The sequence below is a fragment of the Rhipicephalus sanguineus genome, chromosome 1 (genome assembly GCF_013339695.2).
Source record: "Rhipicephalus sanguineus isolate Rsan-2018 chromosome 1, BIME_Rsan_1.4, whole genome shotgun sequence".
NCBI lineage: Eukaryota > Metazoa > Arthropoda > Arachnida > Ixodida > Ixodidae > Rhipicephalus > Rhipicephalus sanguineus.
The window spans coordinates 35,949,405-35,965,062 of NC_051176.1; the positions used below are offsets into that span (position 1 = coordinate 35,949,405).

The 15,658-nt window shown below is 43.8% G+C and overlaps 1 protein-coding gene across 1 annotated transcript in view; it reads right to left on the reverse strand.

Annotated features, from left to right (window-relative positions):
* Positions 1–15,658, reverse strand: part of LOC119380888 (basic proline-rich protein) — a 188,822-nt gene that overhangs the window by 16,906 nt on the left and 156,258 nt on the right. The window contains exons 18-26 of the mRNA XM_049412809.1: positions 9,124–9,189; positions 5,377–5,436; positions 5,093–5,140; positions 4,941–4,988; positions 4,787–4,834; positions 4,633–4,680; positions 4,479–4,526; positions 1,365–1,433; positions 1,238–1,273 (exon numbers count right to left, since the gene is read on the reverse strand). Of these exons, the coding sequence (XP_049268766.1) occupies positions 1,238–1,273; positions 1,365–1,433; positions 4,479–4,526; positions 4,633–4,680; positions 4,787–4,834; positions 4,941–4,988; positions 5,093–5,140; positions 5,377–5,436; positions 9,124–9,189 (471 nt within the window). The remainder of the gene's footprint in view (positions 1–1,237; positions 1,274–1,364; positions 1,434–4,478; positions 4,527–4,632; positions 4,681–4,786; positions 4,835–4,940; positions 4,989–5,092; positions 5,141–5,376; positions 5,437–9,123; positions 9,190–15,658) is intronic.

A 15,658-nucleotide genomic window follows, 5' to 3' on the forward strand; every position in this document is an offset into this window, starting at 1 on the left:
TTAACCAGTTTATGAATAAAGATGGACTGTTGGATGCCAATATATGTTGCATATCTTCGCATATGTTTGTCAGATGGTCAGGAAGGACCCAGATACGACCATTATTCATGATTAGTTCCTGTAATACGCGCATATTTGCAAAATACAGGATTTCTAAAACTCAAACAACGGTTTTTGACACACTATTCCACAATTAAGGATCTAGTATAATATAGTGTTAGAAAGAATGTTAAAGACACTACACGATAAAGGGGTTTAGACACATTTACATATTTACGGTTTACGCATAATTAGCATGATCGAAAAGAGCAGAAACTTCAAGCCCACTGTCCCCAGCTTACTAGGAAAAGAAATGTATGTTGCATAGCTAATTTTTAAAACTAACAGGCGAAAAGTCAGCGCCAAAACATGCTAAGACTGGCACATATGTGTATAATAAACGTATTTGCAAATAAAATGTTACCGTAAAGCATACTAGAGACCTGAACGCTTCTCAATATGCCGTTATGTCATTGCTTGTTATATTAAGGATTTCTCTGCGAAGCGCTAAGTGGCTGAATACAACATGTGTGATCTGAAACAAGGTACTGCTGTTTTGGTCATTAGTACATAAAGATGCCCACAACTCGGTGTCAAGATCTCAAAGGGCGTTCGAGGTTTGTGGTACGCACAAGGGCGTATCACTCAATCTATCCTATTTATGCAGGTATGTGTAAGTACCTACATATCAACATTTTTTTAGACAGTTCGATGCAAGACATGGCCTATGCAATACTCGCCTAAAATTGACGTTGCTGAACGCTGTAGAAGAAAAATTGTGGCTCAATCACCATTGAAAGAAGGAATTCATAAGCTCAAATGGCACAGAGTACACGCAAATATGAGACAAAGGTTTTGCCCCCTGAATATCAAGCGAGAGTGTGTACTCATGTTTGTTTATAAAGATGGCGCCGCTTCGTGGTAGTCGAGAGTCGTGTGTCTGGAAATTGGTGCGGCGGTCAAAAAACTGGTGAGGCCTTCGGTTCAGACATTCTGGAGAGCTGAGTCTGGGAGTATCTTATCGTTCCCATTAGCCAAGTTTGCCGAGAACGCCAAGACGGCGACGAAACAGTGCAAAATTGTTACGGCATGGGGGTAAGGGGTGATCTGTAGTAATGCATATTTCCTGTGCAGTCTTAGTGCTTGGGTTGTGTTATGAATCTTTTATATAAAATCAAGGTAAGTAATCACTACTTACGGTGGTCTGGGGAAAGGTGGTGGTGCTTGAGGAGGTCTTAAGGAAAGAAAGGTCAAAAATAGGATTGAACAGTTAGTGCGGGCATACGATCATACATAATTTTTGTGGGAAAGGTATAACATCTTACGGTGGTCTGACCACAGGTGGCGCTGGGGGCTGGTATGCAGGTGGTGGCCGAGGGGAAGGTCGTTGGGGTCTAGGTTTGGGAATATATACAGCGGTCAGTGCTCTGCCATGACAAGGCAAGACAGCAAATACGCAGTACATATTCCTTGTAGTCGAACATACGGCATTGCTTTGCTCATACTAATTCCTACTCTGCAACCCTCCATGAATTGAACCTTGTAATGTTATGCTGAAGAATAACAGGATGCTAGAAGACAATTGTGCTATCGTACTACTATGACCAAAGAGTAAAGAGAAGCCATAGGTTAGATAAATATGTTAGATGGAAAAGGCAGCGAAAAAAGATAGGGATGAAGAAGACAGACCACAGGACGACCTTGAACAAAGAACCAAATGTGAACCAACTCGTTCAAACCAAAGTCCTGCCCTATAGTGAGTTGCCACCTTGACGTCTGCTCCGTTTATGGCAATGTTCTAAAGCTTGAGAAATGTATCATTCAAATGTTCTTCTGTTCACGTCCATATTCTGTAGAGCATGACAGATGAATTTTATATTGTACACGTACAAACACACGACCTTGTTCATGTAGTTATTTATGGTGGAAATTTACACTTTGTAGCCACAAGGGTCGGCCATTGCTTAGAACTTAGAAAACGTCAAAAAACGCGCCAGAAAATGCCACCCACAATGTATGGCCGTAGCATTTGTGTCACCTTTGTAAACCATTGTGAAACTTCAGATTCATGGCTAATTTTTGTTTTGTTAAATCTGTTCTGCAAGTTTTTGGCTCCTTAAGTTTGTCGTCACCTACAAAGAGATGCCATGTTCTGGGTAGCCTACTGCCTTCGAGGCGGTCATTTTCAACTTCAACTTCAACCTTTATTCTTCTAGTTACAGACTACAAACGTCCTCTGAGGCTAAAAGCTGCCGTCAGCAGCTTGACTGGACCCAGGAGGCGTTGTACATGACAGCGCGATAAGAGTAAATATTTCGGTACAAAACTAAAACGTAAATTTGACATTCATGTACATGCTTACGATAGGATGTTTAACATTCAACAAGAGACCTGAGCTGTGCAAACAGCGAGGCAATAAAACAAAACATGGTCATTTTATATGCATCGTTATACATTATATACATTATGTATTGTTATACATTATGTATCGCGAGCAATGAGTATCTACTTGGTCACCTCCGTTTAAGGCGTCCTAAAAACTTTCACCTGATATGTGTTCACAATGCCATACTTGGAGATATTAGGAATTAAGGTAAGGTTGTCAAACTTTTATGAATGGTCAGTTGTGCGTGCACACAAGTTCTCTCAAGAAGAGCTAAATGTCGTCAAGAAATCTAAACAAACCATAAGTAGATCTGTCTCTGAGAAGGGTGGAAATGGCTGAATAAGACACGAATAAAAATGTACAGGAGATACTATCTATATGATATATGATCGGTTTTTCTTCAGGTAAAGTTAATATCAATAAACGTACATATGGGTGAGCTAAATTCTAAGCATGACAATGGACTTCCAGTATTCCCACTTCTTCCTGAATGAACAAGTAGATTGAGCTATCTATCAAGTCCTGAATTTCACTCACGCTCAGACGAGTAATGCATGATTTATGCGCGCCGGGATTACGACCCAAATACAAAACTGAAACGTGTCTAGCTGCACATTCCAAGCAACTATTCCAATCAAGAACTCTTCCTACAACAGAACAACATACCAAACAGTTCTTTAATCGCCTTATAGAGGATTAAATAAACGCGGTTCCCGTTCCTTTTGATGCTTTGGATATTTTCAAAATTGTATGCTCAATTCGTGATTTGCATACCATAATCATGTAAAGAGGGAACAGGTACGGTGTAGTGATCTTGGGACCCTCTTCTGTGTATCATTCACGTTATAACCGTACTTCGCAAAGTGAATAAATGTTTGGCTTGGTTTAATTTGGTTTATGCCTGTCGGAATGAACGAGAATATCGGCAAACTAACACACCTCAATAATATACAATGTCTACCAACACCACCTTCCCAACCCGACTCATATGGTAACCATGTGCCCATTCTCCCATCCCCGATTTTTGGGGAATAACAAACAATGCTCCACTCAGCTAAAATTGTCCGAATGGAAGCCTCATGTTTGAAATTACTGCCAATGGTTGCATGAGCAGTGGAATTTTTGCAATTTAGGTAGAAAAATATATATTGTGATGACGAAGAGCGGCATTGGGCTCCGGCTCTCAGGCTCGTCTGGCGCGAAGGCAGAGGAAGAAAGAGAATGAGACCAGCGGACCAGCGTAGAGGCGTTCTATTGCAAGGTATTTCTGACACGACGTACTTTTTTCGCACTCTATTCTGAGGTACCGCCCCTGGGACGATCCTTCGTGCGGGCATACCCAGACGAAGACAGGTGTAACGGCCGGAACGTCGAAAAAAAGTGTCCATAACGTACATCGTAGCCAAAATGCCTTCCTACAGTGCCAGGACCTGTGTGATACCTTCTACGACGATCTATCTATCTATCTATCTATCTATCTATCTATCTATCTATCTATCTATCTATCTATCTATCTATCTATCTATCTATCTATCTATCTATCTATCTATCTATCTATCTATCTATCTATCTATCTATCTATCTATCTATCTATCTATCTATCTATCTATCTATCTATCTATCTATCTATCTATCTATCTATCTATCTATCTATCTATCTATCTATCTATCTATCTATCTATGTTTTCTCAATGTGTTTTCATCGAGGCATTCGTAGTCACTTTCATTGCTGGTTATTTCGTTCACACAGTAGGAATGAAAGAGCAGACAAATATACAACTGTAGGACTCGCACCGCAGGAAAAAGAAACTAGCCTGAGAAATCAAAGAAAGCATATTGAAAAACATAACAGCATGGTGGTATGGACGGCTGAAGAGAAATATAAGAATGTACTCATACGGTGGTCTAGGCGTGGGTGCTGGTGGCTGATAAGGTGGACCAGGGGGGCTGGAAATGCGGAAATAATGATTGAGAAATCGAAGAAAGCATATTAAAAAACATAACAGCATGGTGGTATGGACGGCTGAAGAGAAATATAAGAATGTACTCATACGGTGGTCTAGGCGAGGGTGCTGGTGGCTGATAAGGTGGACCAGGGGGGCTGGAAATGCGGAAATAATGATTGAGAAATCGAAGAAAGCATATTCAAAAATATAACAGCATGGTGGTATGGACGGCTGAAGAGAAATATAAGAATGTACTCATACGGTGGTCTAGGCGAGGGTGCTGGTGGCTGATAAGGTGGACCAGGGGGGCTGGAAATGCGGAAATAATGATTGAGAAATCGAAGAAAGCATATTAAAAAACATAACAGCATGGTGGTATGGACGGCTGAAGAGAAATATAAGAATGTACTCATACGGTGGTCTAGGAGAGGGTGCTGGTGGCTGATAAGGTGGACCAGGGGGGCTGGAAATGCGGAAATAATGATTGAGAAATCGAAGAAAGCATATTAAAAAACATAACAGCATGGTGGTATGGACGGCTGAAGAGAAATATAAGAATGTACTCATACGGTGGTCTAGGCGAGGGTGCTGGTGGCTGATAAGGTGGACCAGGGGGGCTGGAAATGGAAATAATGATTGAGAAATCGAAGAAAGCATATTAAAAAACATAACAGCATGGTGGTATGGACGGCTGAAGAGAAATATAAGAATGTACTCATACGGTGGTCTAGGCGAGGGTGCTGGTGGCTGATAAGGTGGACCAGGGGGGCTGGAAATGCGGAAATAATGATTGAGAAATCGAAGAAAGCATATTCAAAAACATAACAGCATGGTGGTATGGACGGCTGAAGAGAAATATAAGAATGTACTCATACGGTGGTCTAGGCGTGGGTGCCGGTGGCTGATAAGGTGGACCGGGGGGGCTGGAAAGGTGGAAATAACGATTTTTCCGTTAATGTTGAAAAGTTTCAAGGGCGTTCGAAGGATTGGGTTTGAAAGTCTTACGGTGGTCTCGGCACTGGAGGAGGCCCAGGAGGGGGTCTTCGTGGAGGAGGTGGTGGGGGTCTGTAAAGGAAATTCCATGCGGGTTCATGGATAATACCTTGTAAGTACTTCTGGACTACACAGAGTGCGGTGCTGTTGGTTTTCTTACGGAGGTCTGGCCACAGGAGGCGGAGGAGGAAATGAAGGTGGGGGTCGTGGCGAGGGAACTTGAGGTCTGCAATATATTGGACAGGTTACTGTGAAGTCTGAAAGTCTTCACATCGCATGCTACGCCAATGACGACCGTCGTTTGATTCTACTTGATTATTTTATGTATCTTCTATTAAATACAAGGATTCGCTATTAGCTATTAATCTTTCATGTACATAATATGCAAAAGAAATTATTATCGAAAACGAGGTGTAGCAGATGTGACAGAGTGCACGAGGGAACACACAAAACGGACACACTTGGCGCCATGCGTGTGTGTCTCGCGTTCCATCGTGTCATTTTTCGGGTGCGGTGAATCCTTATCCTAGAAGGTGCCATACTAACACTCCATTACTAACGAAGCACTTGAACGCGGAAATATGGCATAGCATATTGCTGTATGCATAATGCCAGTCTCTCGGATCATGCTCGTGTGCGCCCGACAAAGAGGAGGAAGAGCTGGAACTCTGAGCTGAACCGGTCAGCGCTGCAACCGCTGTTGTAAATATATCTTGCATATTCTACTGAAAAAGCACCTTGTCATTCGTGTACTGTTTTCGCTTCTATAGGAAAAATATTACACTTCATTAAATGTATCCAGAAGTGAGTTGAATTTCAAGCATCATTATTAAATTTTCTTTCAAAATGTCTGCGTCATTCTCAGATCACATATTGCCGTACCTATCATAGTTGTCATGAATGCAATAACGCAAAGTTCCTTGATGCATCTGCGTCTTACGTGTGCCGCCATTCTCGCTACTTTCGACTACAAATAAAACACCAACACGTCCTCAAGCGCAGACAAAAATATTTCGCAGGTGATGAGAGCTGCTCACTCAGTGTTATGTGACTACGCGATCTGCGATTAGGCCCTACCGGCCATGATAGTAGTGAGCTGAAACACGTCAGCAATGAGTTATCGCCGCTAGACCCAGAACATAAATAGAATTCGGAATTATATTAGATGGTCACAAAACTCGCATCTTATATGTCGATATTCGCCATAATTGAATAACCTGCAGTGGTTGCTTATGTCGTAAGGAGTCGAGATGTTAAATTCAAAGATTCGGGTTCCATTCTGTGCAATGCGTCCACACTTGGATGTGGTAAAAATGTTAGGATACCTGTGTACTAAATTTCGGTGCACGATGAAAAACCCCGCGTGGTCAAAATGAACTTGATGTCTTCAATACGGCGGGCCTCATAATCATATCGTAGTTTTGGTAAGTCAAACAAAGAGAGCCAATAATGACATCGCTAGAGCTTCAATGCCCTTGGTTTACCGTGAAGAGAGCAGATCGAAGAATTCAGACGTTTTTTTTTTTTAGGACAGGCGGAAAGAAACAGGAAGTTTCCAAAGAGGACACGAGGCACAGGGCTTTTTTCAACTTTCTTTTTTTCGAGTCCTCGTCTGTCTTTGCGCTGACCCTAAAGCCGGGTCGCCAACCAACCAGTCGGCTTTGTTGTGCGCTTATTTATGGTATTCTCCAGGATTGTGTTTGTCTGCTCGCTCCTAGTAAGAAAAAAAGAATTTGAAGAAGGTTATACTGAATTCATTTTGATAATAGAAGCTATGTACTTTGCATACGGTGGCCTTCGCGCCCATTTTAAGTGCAAAACTGTAACCTCTGGCAAAGGAAGCTATCGAGAGAAATGGCAGAAAACATATTCAGAAGCATAACGGCATATCGCTGTGGACTACATTACGGAAATATCAAAATATACACATACGGTGGTCTAGGCGAGGGTGCTGGTGGCTGATAAGGTGGACCGGGGGGACTGGAAATGTGGAAATAACGATTTTTCCGTTAGCTGTTGAAAAGTTTCAAGGACGTTAGAAGGATTGGGCTTGAAAGTCTTACGGGGGTCTCGGCACTGGAGGAGGCCCAGGAGGGGGTCTTCGTGGAGGAGGTGGTGGAGGTCTGTAAGGGAAATTCCATGCGGGTTCACGGCTGACGTAAAAACTTGGAGGACGCTTGAGCTTCGGCTTCAAGCGATAGGGCAATCGGGCCTCGTGCGCATCGCCTTCAACCATACCGCATGAAAAAGAACGTTTGTGCGAGTAACAGCGGCCGTTTCAAACTTGCCTACTGCAAGTGCAGTTGCGAAGTGCCCACTACGCCATAATTCTTCCTTTTGCAAATTAGCGAAGTAACTACTGCCCGTCCGTAAGGTGCCAAGGGCACCTGCGCAGCTGCACACTTTGCAATGGGTGGGCAGCTTTAAACCGCCCACTCGTTGCGCAATTCACATGTTTTGACGCCTGGTGCGGCTGAATGATTCTGCCAGGCAATATTGCATGTGTCAAGGATAGTTAAGGAGACTCCTGCGGCAATATGACATTCTTATAGCGTTTTTTTTTTTACGAAGCAGTTTCGAGCACTGGTGTGGCTGTGTGGCAGAACACCTGTTGCCACGCAGAGAGCCTGTTTTATGTTTTTATTAGGGGTGTGCGAATATTCGAGTTTCGAATTCGAATCGAATAGTTCCTAACTGAATAATTCGATTCGACTTTCGAATAGCTAGTATTCGAAGTTTCGAATTATTCGAAAGGACGAATATCTAAAACGCGACGAAGGCCAATGGTGCAGTTTGGTTAGGGTGGGGTGACTACAACTAACGCTAACGTCGCCGTTCGTTCAACTTTCACCGACATCCTGGTTCAAAAGCCAGCGCATGTTGATCTTAAAGGAGATTAGGTCATTTTTGCACATAGAAAAACACATGAGAAGACTGTCAAGTCCTTCACAACATCGCTCCCGAAACGAAGGCACGAACCTCTTGCGTAGTTCGGTCGCATATGCCCGCAAGCAGAGTAACACGAGCTGGCATTGGCCTGCCAAACCCTCGGCGATTGGCTTTGCATGTAAAAATTTGTTCACGCTGGGCAGTCGAGACTGCGCGCAACGCACCACTACTTTAGAAACTCCCATCGTTCTGGTGCGCAGTTAAAACGCTGCTGTGAACGGGCGCCTGAAGACTTTTGGGTCCGGGCCGCGGAGCACACATGGCGATGAAGCAGAACATTACTGTTGTCAGATGAGCCGTATTGCGCGACCATAGGGAAAGAAAACTAGCTGCCGTAACCCCGTCTGTTAGGAGGTTATGAGTGGCGCTGCTGACTGGAATGGTGGCTCTTCTATCAACATGCTTGCGCGCCCATAAAAGCTGACAGAAAAGCCACTCCCGAACAAGGGCGTAATGACGCTGTGAGCACGCCGTAGCGTCCCTGATTTTTCCTTTGTCCTGTCGTAACTGGCGGTACACATTTCGTGTAAATACACTATTCGTTATTCGATTCGATATTCGATATTCTTAGCCACTATTCGGCACTATTCGATTCGAATTCGATTCGAGATGAGATTTCACTATTCGCACACCCCTAGTTTTTATTATTCATTTATTTGCGTCTAGTTCAAATTTTCTCTCAAGGACAACGCCGATTTTTCGCTCACAAGCAACGGCGCCGACGCGGACAGCGGAAATTCTGCGCAACGAGCTCTTAACGCTATCGACTTAATATGAGTTGAGAGAGTGCAGTGTTGTTGCTTTTCTTACGGAGGTCTGGCCACAGGAGGTGGAGGAGGAAATGAAGGTGGCGGCCGTGGCGAGGGAACTTGAGGTCTGCAATATATTGGTCAGGTTATTGTGAAGGTTAAAATACTTGCCAGAGCTGCGTACGCCAATGAGAAGTGTCTCTTTATTCTATCGAAATGTTTTGTTCATGGTCTACTGAATAGCAGGTTTACGATTACATCGTAAATGTTCTTTAATAGAGCGCACAAAATGAATTGATTAATGGGAAAAATGGTGATCGCAAATTCGCAATTCAGCAAGGAAACGTTTTATTTAGGACACATTGAAATTAGGCCGTACTGGTAAGCTGCAACAAGTGCGCCCTGACAATGCCGGGAACACAGTGACATGGTTTTAGACCGAATCCCTTCGTTACTTGAGCGGTGATAAATACGCATACGATTTACAGTACAACGTACTTTACTGTGGGACCGCGGTAAAGGTTTTCCCTCTAGACAAAAGGCTTGAGGAAAAACATTTTTGATGCGCTTAGAAAAGTTGGGCAGGTGTTACACACAAGAATTACGATGATGATGATGCCGATGATGCATTACAGCTGAGACCTTTGAAATGGGTTAGCAGCTATGAGCCGCCTACTTTCTTTTTGTTCCACACTTCTGCCACTCAATACTACATCTGTTAATGTGATCGAGTACGTTAACAGATATAATATGTATTGAATACGTGACACGTTGTGTTTAATATCTCAGAAAAGTAATTCGAAAGTTATGGACCAACATATTTACCAAAAATATTTCAGGTTCCTGGGCAGGTGCCCATTTGCGTACTGCCTGAGAAACGCGTAGTAGATGGTTCAATAATGTCTCCACACCTTTGAAAAAGACAAAAACAAAAGTGCTTGTATAGGGCGTTTAAGGGGTCGGTTGAATGCCATACTAAAGTACTTTCTCGTAGCGGCTTACTTGCCTTACATGAGTAGAGGCAGGCTATCGGCTCCTTGTGTAAGAGTGTAACGCCTGCCCAATTTAAGGTAGTGACGGCCTGGTTATTGCAAACGCTCTAATTATCCAAGTTCAAACGGAAGATGTCGAGCTCCTTACGGTGGTATCGCCGAGGGGGGCGGAGGAGTGTAGGCAGGCGGTGGCCGTCCTGGGCGCCGAGGTCTGTGAATGGGGGAGAATATGTTTTGCCTAGTATTCGTCGAGGAATATCAATAGTTTAAGAATGACGATACACAAATAGGAGCTTTGTTTGCGATGTTGCTAGTAATGAGAAGTGCTGAAGATTAGGTGTTACAGTATCGTCAATCTGCATTGTAAGTGACATAGGGAACCAGTTATGTGCGTCAGATTTCTGCAACCATCTATCAGACTGTCAGGAACTTTAAGCATTAAGCCAAAGTCTAGACGCAGCAATCAAGAGTACTTTTAAACACTTACACTTTTTGTCCGCGGCAATACGCGCCAACTGTACGAGCGGCGCATTAGGCATACACTACCACGCAGAAGGGTGGCGGTAGGCTATACTTTCACTCGTACGAGTTTCCTTTTAGGTCTAATTTTGGTGGACATGGGCGCCGATTTCGTGACGACCCCTGTCCGCCAAAGTCAGCGAGTGAAAACTGCATGGCGAGGCCAAGTCAGTCATCACTCTCTGACGTTGGCGTACGCGTTTTCATTAGTTACTTTTAGCTTGTATGTATACTTTTTAACGTTACCGTGTTACCGGAATACCGGATTGAATTTACCGTGTTACCGGAACGCATGTTTTAGAAAAGTTTTAGCTCGCCATACGTAAACGTTTACGTACGCGCGTAAACGTATAACTTTACGTTTGCGCAAACCACTAAATGGTGATGATAACTGCATTTAAACTACATTTAATTGAGATAATATTGAACTACCGCTACGGTAAATTCATAAAAGAGGTTTTTAGCGTGTGCAGTATCCCGATATAATCAAAGGGGTGTAGCAATACTGGGTTACCAGACGATGGTGTCGACATCTTGTGACGCTTCCTGCAACCACAGTGATGGACACGTTTGTTTTCGCTGAGTAGGCAACTCAATCGTAATTATGCCGCTGCGAGGCATTTACGTTGGAAGCATGATGCCCCATGTTTCTGCAATAAAAATTTTGTGCTTGCCTGGTTCACCTTGTCCCCGCTAGATGGCGCCACCTATCTAGCATCTCAGGGGCTTTAGGCCTCTCACGTATACGGATTCGGTATTCTAGGTCGCTCTAGCCTCGGTAATCCGGCTGAAACAAGGTGATCGTAAGTGGCGCTCGCACTTCGGCATATTTTGATTAGGCGGCTGGAGTCTCCGCGAAGCGGATATCGCGAGTAGCCACGAACGAAGGTGGATTTGCGAGATAGGACCGTAAACGTAAAGCCTATCCGGCGAGTAGTTTACGTTTGGTAAAGGTTCGCGCGTGCGCAGGTTCGATCCGGTAACACGGTAAAGTAAAGAAGTATACGTACAAGTTAAATGTCCCTATTCCCGCAGACGCGCGTTCTTTTTTTTTTTAGGTGAAGTGTTTCACTGAGCATCACCACAGGTACTCCTCATAGCTCGAAAAGGTGGAGTAATAGGTCATGTGTCTACGAAATGCAACGGACACAACAACTAAACCGAAGGACGCCTCTAGCTGGAGAGCGCTCAGACAAAAAAAAAAAAAAAGTCGTTCGTGAGTCCTAACTCGCCACGCATATGACTCTCTTTAAAGAGACGCATGAACTCTCCTTGGAGATTGTTCCTCCACTACCAGTTTCAGCCGGTTAGACCGCGCTACGACGTACAGTCGCGTCACAATAAATTCAGACATTACTTTCAGGACAGACCCTGTATATAAAACCCACATAGAAAAATAGCTCAGAAGAAATATTTTCCGAAGCGCGCGACTGGGGATTCGAACCTGCTGCCCCTCACTCCGCTGAGCAACGCGTTTAACCACTCGGCTGCAACGTATACATCCTCCAGCGTACTAACGGCGAGCTATTTACATACACCATTTACCGTTGGTGCTATGATCATCTCTGAGGGGCTTCGACGTGGCAGAGGCGTGTTCAGTATCACCCGCAAGATGGCGGAAAGGACCAAATGGCACACTCAGGGCGTCTCCTCGCCCGCCTTTCGCCGGAGTGGGGCTGCCCGCCTTCGGCGCCGTACTTTACTCTACAGGGTGTGGTCGCCTATGCTCGTGGTACTATCTCTTTGATCACAATCTTTGCGTTGAAACCGCGCGAGGGAGACTTCGCTTGCTGCAGTGGTCGTGCTTGCAAAAGGAGTGAGCTGCTAGCCTTTCTTCGTATGACATTCCAATTTTTCGCTATCGCGTTCAATTCTCCGCCCTTCGAGCGAAAGTCTGACTTTTTTGTTTCCTATTCTGGTCAATTTCTTAAGCCGTAAGTGAAGCGAACATACTATATTTTTCTCAAATGTAATTGAGAAAGCACGCAGTTTTTTCTTGAAATTTCGCGCTTGGAAAAAATAATTACATTCCTAATTACGAGCCCACCAAATAATTCGTTCATAGCTTGGTGAAAAATTCCAACGTTATCATTCCCTGAGTGTTGGAGCATTCCAATGCTATCATTCGATCAGTGGTGGAACATTCCAGCGTTATCGGTGATGCTTGCGAGAGCTATAATCAACTCGACTTCTCGAGTAATGTGTGCAATCTTATCATATTAGTCCTTCGCATGTGGGTATTGCTGGGAATGAAGAGGCCGATCACGTTGCTTCAAGTTGTGCCCACAACGAGTGCGACTGCCAAGAAATTTCATGCCTGATAGACAACGCTCGTCTGTTGATCCGCCGACATCTTTTAAAGCAGCACCCTGACCAACGTGTCGCAAGCCGCGGGTTGTTCCCTCCCCGTATTCGTGGTCGTGGGTTGCCTCGTTGTGACAGAGCCCTCTTATATAAGCTAAGAGTTGGCTCTGTATTAGTGTGTGAGCGCTTATACCGACAAGGTCGTGTAGACAGTCCATCATGTACGTCGTGTGACTCCTGTGAGACACTAGAACACATAATTTTTGAGTGTCCCGCATTTGTTATGCAGCGAGCACTGCTCATCAAGGAATATGGACTTATTGGTCTCAAGTGTACGAACCTTGATGATTGCCTGTTCCCGAGGGGTTGTGCTGCTCGGCGCGACCAGGCCCATCGAGCCCTACTTACTTTCTTAAAAAACACCGATTTGGCCTCGCGCGTATAGACAATTTTCCTTGTGACCACTTATTCGTGTTTACGTCTGTGTTATTTGTTTTTTTTTCTTACCTATTTCCTTTCCTTTTTCTTTCCCCCCTATCTTCCTTTCCCCAATGTTTCCCCTTTCCCAAATGAGCAGGCAGGCGTTGTGCCCCTTTAGGTGGCAGTTGTCAGCCTGTTCCCTCCCTATTTCCTCTGTGTTTTCGTGTTTTCTATGTATTCAAACCAAATAATAATAATAATAGTCTAATGCAGTCGAGAGCTTCACAAGCATTGCAGCGCGGACTGCACCGGAGCTGGTATGCTGGCACCAGTTTTTTCGTAGGTGAAGCCGGCTGAAATAAAGATAAAGAAATAGGCATTCGTGGCAATATGGCGGCGTAGGGGACAAAGGCTCAAAGGAAAAAAAAGAAATTTCGAAACGCTAATAAGGTATAATAATAATATTCAAATGATCTCATACGGTGGTCTAGGCGCAGGTGCTGGTGGCTGGAATGGTGGACCAGGGGGGCTGGAAATGTGGAAATGACAAAGTTTAACTCTAAAACTTTGCTGAAAAGTTTCCAATGCAATAATGAAGAGATGCTAGGGAACTCTTACGGTGGTCTCGCCACCGGTGGGAGTCCTGGAGGGGGTCTGGATGGAGGAGGTGGTGGGGGTCTGTAAGGCAGCATTATTCCTGGTTCATACATGACATATTCGGCGAACAGGTGAATAGTGAAGAAGGGTAGAGTATTCTCGTTTCTTACGGAGGTCTGGCTACGGGAGGTGGAGGAGGAAACGATGGTGGCGGTCGTGCTGGGGGAACTTGGGGTCTGCAAATTGCATGCAAATGTTCCCGGCATTTAGAGAGTGGAAGCTTCTACGCTGGATAGCACCCTTGCAGCTGAGTAACCCAACATTAGTGTAAGTGTGCTTACCGGTGATGAAAAGAGATTGACTGTTCAATGCTAATATATATATATATATATATATATATATATATATATATATATATATATATATATATATATATATATATATATATATATATATATATATATATATATATGCGGGTATGTGTGTGTGTGTGTAGATTATAGAGATTATAGATTAGTGGTTTGTGCGCCCGCCAAAGACATAACTACGGTAAGTTTACAGATTCAAACCAGATCAAGATATTTAATGATAATAAGGACGTTTTCATGAACGACGCTTCATGACATGGCCTTCCACATTAATGAGACAAATGCAGTGCACTTCTGCTGAAGGTGTGTAAATATGATCTGCCAGGAACACGCTCATTCTATTTTAGATATTTACTCGTTGCTTCGATTTAACGTTACAAAATACACCATGAAGGTTCAAGAAAAATGTAAACATCATTAGAAATGAAACATTTGCTGCATGGGGACCTTGCTAAACAAATTTGAGGAACATCCGCGGTAAAAAACGCTGAGACAGGAACCTCCGTAGCAACCATTTTGCTAATAGTTTATTCCCATCATACCCACAATGGACTTAATGACATCTGAATAAATAACACGGTCACTGCCATGCACGTATATTAATTATCGACGAAACACTGCGTGAATGAATGCCACATATCTGATCTGCATCTAGCAACCTTAAGTTCCAGTAACTCCTTTAAAAATTGCAAAGGCGTTCTGCTAATTTTCGTATGCTCAAGTGTGTATGACTGGACCTATCTAGATGAGGTAAGTATTTACAAATACAGTGGAACCCACTTAGAACAATGCTCAATCGCCACGAGAATTCTGTTCTTCTGAGCAATAATTGTGTTAAACGGGTTGCATGACAGAAAGCAAAATAGGGGACGACAGGTGGTTGCGAGAAAACTGTGATATCGGATGGAATATGCCAACACGCGTCAGTAATAAAGATGCCACAGGTGCCGATTTCGCGGACATGCTTTAAAATTTGGACGCTTTCACCGTACCGCCACAAGCCCCATAAAGTCACTGTATAAGAACGTCTAAGCTTTGGGACGCTGACACTCTTCTAAGCATAACTATTTCGAACGTTTCGCTCTAATTGCATGTTCGAAACTGCATTAACTGAAGCCACCACCGCTGCCACGTACTGTTCTTCGTTAATGGTGTATAACCAAAAATGGCGAGTGGACTGTTAGTAAAGAAACATGATTCGGAAGCTCAAACGCCACACAGTATACACACATATGAGACTACAAAAAAGGCTAAGCTCTTTTCGCTTGTTTTTCACGGAAGGGTGTGCACCTCTATGTATACTGACGCTGACTGCTTCGTAGTAGATACAATTGGAACATCAGGAAATTCGTACGGTGGTCCAAGAGCTTCAGAATAACTGGAGCGTTCGTATTGG